The sequence below is a fragment of the Bidens hawaiensis genome, unplaced genomic scaffold (assembly GCF_021521415.1).
Source record: "Bidens hawaiensis isolate Kalapana, Puna unplaced genomic scaffold, B.hawaiensis_p1.1 tig00018570_1, whole genome shotgun sequence".
Taxonomy (NCBI): domain Eukaryota; kingdom Viridiplantae; phylum Streptophyta; class Magnoliopsida; order Asterales; family Asteraceae; genus Bidens; species Bidens hawaiensis.
The window spans coordinates 140,786-152,344 of record NW_027492812.1 but is presented as its reverse complement, the minus strand read 5'-3'; the positions used below and the strand labels follow the sequence as shown (position 1 = coordinate 152,344).

General features: G+C 36.0%; 4 protein-coding genes across 4 annotated transcripts; 3 read left to right on the top strand and 1 right to left on the bottom strand.

Moving 5' to 3' along the window:
* Positions 1–4,869: 4,869 nt before the first annotated feature.
* Positions 4,870–6,599, bottom strand: LOC143556417 (uncharacterized). Its single transcript, XM_077045742.1, has 2 exons — positions 5,917–6,599; positions 4,870–5,761 (listed from the first exon to the last, which is right to left on the bottom strand). The coding sequence occupies exons 1-2, from the start codon at positions 6,597–6,599 to the stop codon at positions 4,870–4,872; spliced, it is 1,575 nt and encodes a 524-aa protein (XP_076901857.1).
* Positions 6,600–7,030: 431 nt separating this feature from the next.
* LOC143556402 (alpha-soluble NSF attachment protein-like) lies at positions 7,031–8,764 on the top strand. Its single transcript, XM_077045729.1, has 6 exons — positions 7,031–7,107; positions 7,191–7,342; positions 7,417–7,576; positions 7,640–7,687; positions 7,751–7,831; positions 8,544–8,764. Exons 1-6 carry the CDS (start codon positions 7,066–7,068, stop codon positions 8,622–8,624), a joined length of 564 nt encoding a protein of 187 aa, XP_076901844.1. The 5' UTR covers positions 7,031–7,065; the 3' UTR covers positions 8,625–8,764.
* Positions 8,765–10,040: 1,276 nt separating this feature from the next.
* On the top strand, positions 10,041–11,547 carry LOC143556408 (uncharacterized). Its single transcript, XM_077045735.1, has one exon. The coding sequence runs from the start codon at positions 10,043–10,045 to the stop codon at positions 10,784–10,786; it is 744 nt and encodes a 247-aa protein (XP_076901850.1). The 5' UTR covers positions 10,041–10,042; the 3' UTR covers positions 10,787–11,547.
* On the top strand, positions 10,973–11,497 carry LOC143556416 (uncharacterized). Its single transcript, XM_077045741.1, has one exon. The coding sequence runs from the start codon at positions 10,973–10,975 to the stop codon at positions 11,495–11,497; it is 525 nt and encodes a 174-aa protein (XP_076901856.1).
* Positions 11,548–11,559: the final 12 nt, after the last annotated feature.

Sequence of the window (11,559 nt, the reverse complement as noted above, 5' to 3'; positions counted from 1 at the left end):
TAATAATTTTAATTGAATCACATGTATATTGATAGATTAAGATCTTATAAATTTTATTTATGGAATATATATAAATAGATTCATATGGTTTTGATTCTTGAACCTAAGCAAAATCATATCCCGTTTCTCTTGAGATAAAAAAAAGAAAGGACAACTAAGATTTTACTTAATTTACAGTTATTTGCATGTAATTTGTTACACAGTAAATATTTTAAGCCAACACATTTTTGATAAATAAGTTCCCTAGCAATACTCTTTTGACATTTTTTTTAAATCCTACAAATTTAATCCCAAATAATTGAAAATTTACTTCGAGCTGGATGCTTTAACACAATTTAAATGTTTACTTTTTATTTTCTTTCTAAATTCTAATAAAAGTAATGTAAGCTGACGGTTATCAAAGTATGTATCATGCATATGCATTCTTGCTTTATTTATTTTAACTTTAACAAAAAATATCATATAACAAAAATTTTCTTAAGTTTTTTTAGTAGACAGCAATTTCAAAATATATTATGACCATATATATATATTCTATAAAAATAAGTTATGGACTTTTGTAAAGGTTAACGTCGTTTTCATTATTTAACCTTGTTATTCAAATTGTTGTAAACGGGATCGTAGTTTTAATATGCTAATGCCTTTAAAAGTTACATACATTATCCATTAGAAAACACATGTTTTTATAAAATAAAAATCTTCGCTTTTATGACAAAGTGCTACCATAAATAAACTCTCAAGAGTTCTTAAAAAGGTATTGTATTTACGTATTGTGCCAACTAGACGCTCATATGTGATAGTAGTTTTCTATATATAAGTGTAAGATATGATTTTCAATTATGCAAGTATTAATGGTTGTTTTTAAATATAAGTAAAAAAATGGTAAGTTACAAAATATAAAAAAGAATAACAAATAAAAGAGAGAAACTTTTTTCATTTAAATAACCATTTTCCTAAATAAATTATTCACAATATATTTATAGTTAGATGTAATTATAAAAGTTAATTGTGTAGAATAGAAGGTCAATTGTTCAATTTATGTAAAGTATAACATTTAGTCGTTAAAAAAAGTATAAAAGTTAATATATAAAAATGCTTTGTATATTTGAAAGATCCATATAAATCTAATTATAAGAGGGCGGTCAAGATTTTCGTATACAAATAACAATAAAAAAAATAAGACGGGCGGCTAGCCCCCGCCTATTTATAAGCTTACCTAGGTCTGCCTCTGTTTACTTCAGCACCTCAGGATTGTTGGGCGTATCATATGAACTAATGAGTGATCCTTCATATATTTTGAGCTTAAAGTCAATAGCGTAAACATTTTTGCATATATAGTTTCGTTTGTCTCAGCTTTCGTAGCCACAATCACAAGACTGCTCATTGTCAATATAGCATCATAAAAACTTAAAAATGTTAAGAATCACCATGAATAGAGGTTTAATTAGATAATAGTTGGTTATCACAAATGTTCACACATAAAAAAGTCCTTTTCTTTTTACCGTGAACTTTTATAAACAGTCAATGCCAATCAAACATCAAGAACACCAAGTCACCAACAACAAGCAACCTCCACACCTTGGAGAGAAACTAAAAAAACAAAAAAAAGAGAACACAAATTACATGAGCTCAAAATTGCACCCATTCAACCAATCTATTAATTTATATTTTAACTTATTCTTGAATCAAAGAAACAACACACATAAAAGAGTCCTAAACCAACCTAGAAGATAAACAAACATGCAAAAAGCCAAAAATATTAGAAAATCATGAGACTCTTGAAAATATGAAATTGCGCTAACCACCCCTAGAAACTATCAAAAAATTCTAATGTCTTTTTTTGGTTGCTTTATTACTTTTTATAATTTGTTTTATTTCAACTTCTGATGTTGATAACCAGCCTTAATAGATGCTAAAGTTGACGTATAATAATATTAAAAAAAAGGGAGGGATTTTTATATATTTTCCCTTCCTAAACAAAGGAAATTACATGTTTCTCTAAAATACAAGTTTTTAATGCAAAATGTAAAATGCTTTTTAAGCATGGTTTGGAGAAATATGTAATTTCAAAGTTTATGAATGAGAAATATGTAAATGCCAAAAAAAAAACAAAAAAAAAACTATAAGATAACAACAAATATGATAATCCTCACGTGTATAGAAAATCTTCATGATTGTTACCGCTTGTCATTGTAAAACTCTTAAATAATACCATTACTATATCCAGTGGCGAATCTTGGACGAGAGTGTCGAGGGGGGCGGACCAAAATGTATTGGAAAAATCGTAAGCGAGGGGGGCCGGGCTCAATTTTCAGTTGAAAAAGGGTAAATTTACACTACGTATAATAATTTACTGACGAAAAACGGGCAAATTTATACTACTGGGCAGAAAAACAAGGGGGCTAGGACCATCCCTTACCCTAAAGAAGCTTCGCCATTGACTATGCCATAGAAAAATTACTTCAATACCATTCAATCTTTTAGTCAGTCGGCCATATAGGACGCGCCTAATCATTATTCATCGTCGAGGTTTCTTAAACAACAATAAATGTTACTTATCAAAATGATTGACATATATAAATGCTACTCACATAGATTATATGTTTTATACACACTACACAGACGATTTTTATATATGACATTACCTGACTTATAGCTGTGCCCTATCACTTATGGGGTATAACGTTACCTGACATATATAAATGTTACTCACATAAGACAGGTTATTAAAATAAACAAACAAACCAACCTGTATTGTAAAGTCTTATAGGAAAAAATAAAATAATATATGGATACAACGCAAATATCGAACGACTAGTTTTGAGTTTGACAAATCAAAATAATATTTTACGTTTTTTTTTATTCTGCGTCTTCTTCCCGGGAAAAAACAAAAGAACAAAAATAACAGAATGTCGGATCAAATCGCAAAAGGTGAAGAATTAGAGAAGCAAGCAGATAAGAAGCTTACCGACTGGAACTTCTTTGGTAATAAACATGAAGACGCCGCCGATTTATTAGAAAAAGCGGGCAATTTTTATAAAATCGGCAAATCATGTAAGTCATGATAATTGTCACGGATCTAATATATTATGTTATGATTTTTATTTTTATTTTGATGTAAATGTTATAATGCTAGGGCGTTATGCGTGTTTGTTAGGATTTGTATGGTGTCATGATGTTGACGCGTTGGTGCGTTTGTGACGAGCGTTTTCTGTTTTGTATATTTTTTTGATTGATTTATGATTGCACCACGTAATAGAAATTATAATAAAGATTGAATACATTGGAGGTTTTGGACCGGACCCTATATCTCCTTCTTAGGGCCCGCCCGATCACTGTGCTTGTAATTCTCTCGTCATGGACATAGGCCAGCTTAAACTGAACCACATGTGTTATTACTTTTCTTAGTTTGTTTGTGTGTGTGTTTGCAACCCGATCCTAACAAAAATCAATAGATATTACGAACAATTTGGAAACCGCATTAGAATCGATGTATTTGTTCATAATTTTTGCGTTTTTGCAGGGGATCAAGCTGGGGCTGTATATGTGAAATTGGCTGAATGCTATTTGAAGGTAAATTATTCACATTAGCAATTGCAACTGGTCAAAGTTTGCTATGTAAAAAGCATTAATTTTATTTTTTTGGTATATTGGTTTTTATTAATCTTAACTATCGTCTTTTGGTCACTAACGGTCCCAACTAACGAGCTGGCTGTTGCTGGTCCCAACTTTTAACGTATTTGTTTCTAACGGTCTGCGACTAACAGAATCCTAACGTCGTTGGTTTCATGTTGCCGGAAAACTCAATTTTTTCCCGAAAACTCAACATTCCTGTCCAAACATCTTGGTAATTTTGTATTGGACCTTTAGGAACCTTTTTCTAGCAGAAGCCCCAATTATTGAGGTCGATGGAAACCCTAGAACCATCGTTGATGGTGCTCAAGTGGTGGTAGTTGGTTGGCGGTGAGTCAATTAGTGGTGATTGCGGTGTTTAGGTGGTGTTTTCCGGCAACAAATTTGACTTTTCCGGCCAAAAACGTTTTTCCGATGATCTGAAACTAACGGCGTTAGTATTCTGTTAGTCGCAGATCATTAGGAATAAATACGTTAAAAGTTGGGACCGTTAGTAGCCAATTCATTAGTTGGGACCGGTAGTGACCAAAAAATAATAGTTGAGATTAATAAAAACCAGTATATATCTATTTTTTAAAATAAAAAACATTGATTCTAATGGAGAAAAACGCGATTTTTAGATGATAATATGAATTTTTACACTACATAATGTTAGGAGGAAAATGCAACTAGTTTTTTAAAGGAAAATACGAGTTTTCGTACTATGTTAAAAAGAAAATATATGTCGACCCTCCGACTGAGAGGTTCTGGTTCTGTCATTAATGCGACTTCATGGTCATGGACTCATGGACTGCTAAAATCTTGTAATTATAATATGTTTTTGTTTGCAGTTGGATAGCAAACAGGAAGCTGCAAATGCTTATGCTGATGCAGGCCATTGTTATAAGAAAACACACACTACAGGTGTCCATCTTTTTTACTTCCATACATTATTTTGTTACAATTTATACGGATAAACAGTTTCTTTACCGTTCAAGTTTCTCGAAAATTAGTTTATGTTTGTTTGTTTATAAACGAATGAACATAACAAAACTTTTTGTTCATTTAGTTAAATGAATGAACATGAAGACATGTCTCGGTTTGTTTCTTTTAGGTTCATGAACGTTCTTTTACATTCATTTATGTTTGTTAACGTTCAGTCGTGCATATTCATTTAAATTTATCCGGAACATTACAATTTAGTCTAGGTTTCATATTAGTTTTTTATTAATATTATTGATGTTTACACCGGGACAATTACAGACTAACGGCAGATAGACGGGCAACAAGCTGCGCCGCTACCCCCTTCTGAATAGCAAACCCTACCCTACTAAACACAACGTTCCCTTTAGCATGGGCGGAGTTACTGCTGACCACCTGCTGAACCCGCTTAAGGAACTGAACCGCGTCAGGGCCGAGAGCGCCAAAGGTGTCAAAAGCAAACGGTATGAACACGTGCTGATTCTCAAGGCAAGCTTTCTCGTGCTTAGCTACTTTACCCGCCTCTGCCTTGTTTATCGCATGACCCACCACAAACCCATGGTCCCGTAGCCCAACGAGGGGGGACACACCTGTCAAATCAACGCACGCGTGCTTCCCTTTTTCCCATCCAAAAACAAGAATGTCAGCGGGTCGTAGGGTTGATCTCCTATCTAAAGGGTCGGTTAAGAAGTTCACCGGGGCTTCCTTTTTTGCCGAGATCCCGGCCCGCTTAAGGACGTCGTAAAGCACATCTCGAACTAGATCATGTCGATATTTAAAGCCTGGTAATTCTTTGCAATGGACTGCATGCTCCCCAAAAGAATCCAAACAAGCCTTTCGGCATACGGGACACGGGTCATCCACCGGGAAAAGGGGTACCATCAACCGGTATTTGAGGATGGCCCGATATTCCACTGGCGACATACATTGCCCTAAACCTTCAATGGGAACAACTGACAGGAAATCCAGAGCGTGAGGGGCACGTAAACACTCAAACACGGCTCGCTGTCGCGGGGACAAAGCGAACTTCTCTTCAACTGTCTTGACGATTTCACCATATAAGGCATTCGCCAAAATTTTCTGGGCTTTAGGAGGGGCGGTGTCTTTAAAGTCGAAACCGCCAAGATCAAGATCAGGAAGAGAATTATGCAGGGTATCCAACGCACCCCTATAATCAGAGTCAAACAACCCACCCCACACTCCCGTAGGATGTGGTCTTGAAGAACCCAAGATTGGGCCCTTGAAGCCACAAAAGCGTAGGAAGAGGCATCCTCGGCCGAGCAAATCCCAAGACCCCCAAAACGGGTTGGGAGGGAAGCTTACCTCCATTGGAGGTCCCCAAAAAAGGCACCACCACAAACAACAATGTCCTCGATCGCTTTCCGAAGACCCGTGTCAAAAACAGAGACGGCTCCTCCGACATAGGAAGGCTGACACGTCCTAAGCCCAAACAGTAGTTTAGCGACCCCCATACACGAACGAAGCAAGAGGAGTTCACTTTGAGGGTCACGAAGGCCTTTGAGGCATTCCATCAGCTCAACCGCACGTTTTGCTCTTTTGAGGGCCAAGCCACTAATAAACTCCTCGTTTCTACTGACAGCACCACCCAAAAGTTTCACACCATGCACCGGCCTACCAATCTCCCGCGGAAATAAACCCTCTTGAGTCTTCGCCCCATCACATGTAGGCCAAAAAACTTCAGTTTTTTTTATGTTGAGAAGGAGGCCCAAAGAGGGGCCCTCCACTCTGATGATGTCTAAAGCCTTGGCAACCTGAGTAGCGTCTCCAATAAGGGTCCCATCATCCAGGTACCAGGCGTGAAAAAGAAGCTTACAGCGATCTCTGATCCGGTGGACAAGGGGGTGTAAAACAAGGGCAAACAGGAGAGGCCCTAAGGGATCCCCTTGCTGAACCCCTGTGGAAGACCAAATATTATCATTTCCCACATAAAGCCTAGCTGGTTGCCCGTATAAAAAATCAACCCAAGCAGAGATGGATGGACACATTTTCCTTACCTCATTTAAAAGAGCAGTTCTATCCACAAGGTTAAAGGCATTCGAAAAATCGACGGTAAGCATAGCCAACGACCCGTCTAGGTTTGTATGCTCAATGTTCAAGTTTACTTTAATTGGTATATTCCTGCATGCGCCTTTTTCAACTCGATAAATCAGAAAAGAATCGAGGCAAAGTATTCCACAAATCCTATTGTGTTTGTGTGTGTAATGAAAATTGACAGGACCGCATTTTAAACCAACGTTTTATGGTTCAGTATTTGTATTTATAGCGTACTTTATTTGATTTCTCTGAAGATTTACGCAATCACATGATATCTCTCGTTTCTCCCTCTAAGTTACCATGTAAAAAGTATCATGTTTTTCAATCACCGTTTATTTAAAAAAAAAGTTTATCTTGATATTGTCTTTATACTATGCAGAGTGCATTTCTCGCCTCGAGCAAGCAGTAGATTTATTAATGGAAATCGGGAGGTTAAGCATGTCTGCAAAGTTCTGTAAGGTACTATATTGCATAAGACCTTGAAACAAATCTTAAGAATAACAGACTATAAGTGGACCGAACTTTGACTTTGTTTTATGCAGGAAATAGCCGAGTTATATGAACAGGAACAAAACCTCGAGAAAGCTATGGTTTATTATGATAAAGCGGCTGATCTTTATCAAGGAGAAGAATCCATCAGTAATGCAAATCAATGCAGGCTCAAAATTGCAGAACATGTTGCTGAGATGCGACAGTATGCATAGTACTAAAACACCCTTTAATGTTATGTGTTGAAATAACTAATTATATCCAAAATGTGTGTTTCAGGTATCAGAAGGCAATTGAAATATTTGAAGATATAGCAAAGCAGGCACTCAGTAATAATCTGCTTAAATTTGGAGTTAGAGGGCATCTACTCAATGCTGGCATTTGCCAGCTTTGTAAAGGTGATGACGTGGCCATTACAAACGCGTTGGAAAAATATCAGGTCGCGGGTTAGATGCATTTTTATGTTTAGAGATATGATCTGAATATGTGCTTGTTTTTGTAGGATTTGGATCCGACTTTTGCAGGAACGCGCGAATATAAATTGTTGGCGGTATGTTGTATTTTGGTGATATTGATAATGGTTTTATGTCTGAATTATGTTAATATTTGGTAGGATTTGACTGCTTCGATTGAAGAGGAAGATGTTACGAAGTTTACTGATGCGATTAAGGAATTCGATAGCATGACTAAACTGGTAAGTATCTTTTTTACATAAAGGATTAATTCTTTTTCTTATAGAATGTAAAAATCTATGTGTTCAATTAAACAATGATGTTCCTCCGTTTAAATTCACGTTTTTTTTCTCGCAAAAACTAATGTTTTCCTCTTAGGTAATGGCAATTCGAAGAGCTCAAATTCTAGACTTGTGTAAACAAGCCCAGCCTGAGCTTGTTTAAGCTCGAGCTTGGCTCATTTAACTTAAGTGAGCTCGAGGTGGCTCGTTTCAAACGCTATTTCTAAAGCCTGAGCTCGGCTCATGAATAGTTTTTCAAAATCGAGCACGACTCGTTTATTATTTAACAATTGTTTTATTATTTAATTTACATACATTTTGGTTTCTATATGCATTTTCTAAAGTTATAATAATTATAGATTTTACATATAGCATATTGTATATTATTACTTTATCCTAATTTTAATAATAATAATTAGTATTATACAAGTATACGTTTAATACATTAAGTGAAAGGTATATTATGAATATGGCCCTGTTTAGGCACTCGAGCTCGAATAGTAAAGCTCAAGCTCAAGCTTGTCTTTATAAAACGAGCTTATTTTTAAACTCGAGCTTCTAGCAAGCCAATCTCGAGTAGCTCACGAGCGGCTCGACTCATTTGCACCCCTAGACTTGACACAAGCCTTGTAAACAACAGATATAATTAGTTTATGTATTTTGTCAAAAACAGGATGCATGGAAGACAACCCTTTTATTAAGAGTGAAGGACTTGTTGAAGGCCAAGGAGATGGAGGAGGATGATCTTACTTAACTCTCTAATTTCTTTAAACAAATATGTTTAATTAATTTGTTATTAATCCATGGTTGCATAATTATTGCCTTTTGTGAGGCCTCATTGCAGCCTTGCTAATAGAATGCTTTTGTTCCTTTGAATTTGTGATGTCAATTTGAAGACTTGTCATACCACCAACTCTATGACACAATCTTTGTGCCTATACAAATTGGTGATAATTTTTTCTAAAACATTAACCATTTGTAATATACTATTTATTAATAAACTATTTATAATATAATATTGGGTGTACCGTGTATCCTAAGAAATTGGGGTCGTATTATGAGCAGTCAAGTCCTCTAAGATCCCTTGACAGACTAAATCAAATGTTTGAATATCCTTCGAGAGATGAAGAAAGTGAGTCACATAACAATATTAAATTATAAATATTACCGTGTAATCAATCTGATTTATTTCGTACCGTTTGCTCAATGAAAAAACGAGTCCAATTCTAAGGGTTAAGGAATAATATAAAAAAAGAGAGGGAGTCAATGTTTAATCTAAAACGGTATTGTTTTGAGTCCCAAGATAATTGTCGGTAAAAATAAAAAATTTATTAACTAATGGTAATTGGTAACTAAGTAAGCTAGGAGTATGCATGGTAGCATGGATTTGTTCGGGCTGGTTTTGGGTTAAAACCAAACAAACTCTGAAACTTAAGTTTTTGAAAACTGCTCGATTTCGGTTTTCTCCGTTTTATCATTTGTGCCTGAAAATTTTGTGAAAAAAAAAAAGCTTGGTCAAAAACAATGAATTTGAACCTGAATTTTTTTTTTAATTCAACAAAAAATGAAATCTATAAGTTCGATTCGGTTTTCCAGTTTTAATTATACGCAAAACCAGAACCCAACTGAAAGTTCTATTTTTACATAAACATAAAACCAAACCATCAGTTTATTTGGTTTAGCTATTTCGGTTTGGTCTTTTCGGTTTCCTGTCAGGACAAGCTAAAATAATAACGTGAACAGTTATTTTAAACATAACGCCACATATGTATAACTCCAAGGTCCTATTTATCAACAGAACAATCTAAGAGGACCAACAACATAAAAAAACAAAACACAAAACAACGTGTGTCACTGTTCCATCCGCCCGCCACTTAGTCATCGTCTTCTCGAAGGGCACGGAACAAAAACATCGTCAAAACGTTGTCGTTCCACCGTACTTCCTGGCAACAACAATTTATATTGTCTTCTCGAAGCTGACGTCACCATGAACACTTTATCAACTAGTCAATATTTTTGTTCTTCGTTCCTTTATTCAACTCTCACTTATATTCTTTCGTACAAGTTTTCATTTATATCTCCATCAAATGTCTTATTATTATTATTATTATTACTATTATTATTAACAAAAAAATATGAACTCCATCTCAAATTCGTTTTTCAATTTCTTTAATGGAAAATAACGGAAAATTTGAACGTTTGACACGCGAGAACGATGAGTTGGAGTTCTCACGTGCCATACCTTCAACCAGTAACAATAACAGTAGCAGTAATAATAATAATAGTAACAGCATTAGTAACGGTATGTTTAGAAGAAGTATCCGTAGGGTTTTGGGTAAGAAATTCGATTACGAGTTACTTAAAAGCATGGCTAGAGAATGGATCAAGAATCCAATGAACATGGTTCTATTGTTATGGATTGTTTGTGTTGCGATATCCGGGGCGATATTGTTTCTTGTGATGACGGGTATGTTGAACCACGCGCTTCCTAGGAAATCGCAAAGGAACCCGTGGTTTGAGGTGAACAACCAGATTCTTAATGCGTTGTTTACGCTCATGTGTTTGTACCAACACCCTCACCGGATTTATCATCTTGTGATGCTTTTGAGGTGGAGACCGGAAGATGTTGTGAAGTTGAGGAAATTGTATTGTAAGAATGGGACTTACAAGCCGAATGAGTGGGCGCATATGATGGCGGTCGTGTTGTTGTTGCATCTTAATTGTTTTGCGCAATATCCGTTATGTGGTTTGAACGTTGGGTACAAGAGGTTAGAGAGACCAGCAATTGGAGTGGCGCTGACTGTCACTGTAGCAATCGGCGCCCCTGCAATTGCTGGTGTGTATAGTGTCATGAGTCCTCTTGGGAAGGACTATGACACTGGTTCTTCTGATGAAGAATCCCAACTAAAAAAATAGGGTAGTACCGGGTCGACTCGAAAAATACTGGAACCGTTTGAACGGAGATTCTCGTTTGCATTAAAAGACGATTCGAGGACTAGCATAAGTAGTCCAATATGGAGTGGAGGTGTGTTTGATTTTTGGGATGATATCTCCTTAGCATATCTATCATTGTTTTGTAGTTGTTGCGTGTTCGGGTGGAATATGGAGAGGCTCGGTTTTGGAAACATGTATGTGCATATCGCAACGTTTCTGTTATTCTGTTTCGCGCCGTTTTGGATATTTAATTTGGCTGCCATTAATATTGATAATGAGACGATGAGAGAACTCTTGGGGATAACAGGGGTGATTCTTTGTCTATTTGGTTTACTTTATGGTGGATTTTGGAGGATTCAAATGAGGAAAAGGTTCAATTTGCCACAATATGATTTCTGTTGTGGTAAATCCGCAGTTACCGATTGTGCGTTGTGGCTATGTTGTTGTTGGTGTTCGCTCGTTCAAGAAGTCCGGACGGGAAACGCGTATGATATTGTTGAAAATAAGTTTTATCACAAAAACGAGACGGAAGCTAGTGAAATTACGATATCGCCCTTGCCTCGAGAAAGGGTTAGGAAGGATTATCAGAACCCGAACAAGCATTTATCAATGGCAGAAGAAGATTCTTTAAGTGATAATGGTGTGACTCTCGAACCACCTGTTCAATCGCGAATACGAAGAGATGAAAGCTAAGAAATTTTAAGATTTTTTTAAATATTTTTTGCCATTATGATTTGTGGTTTGAAGTTTGAGGT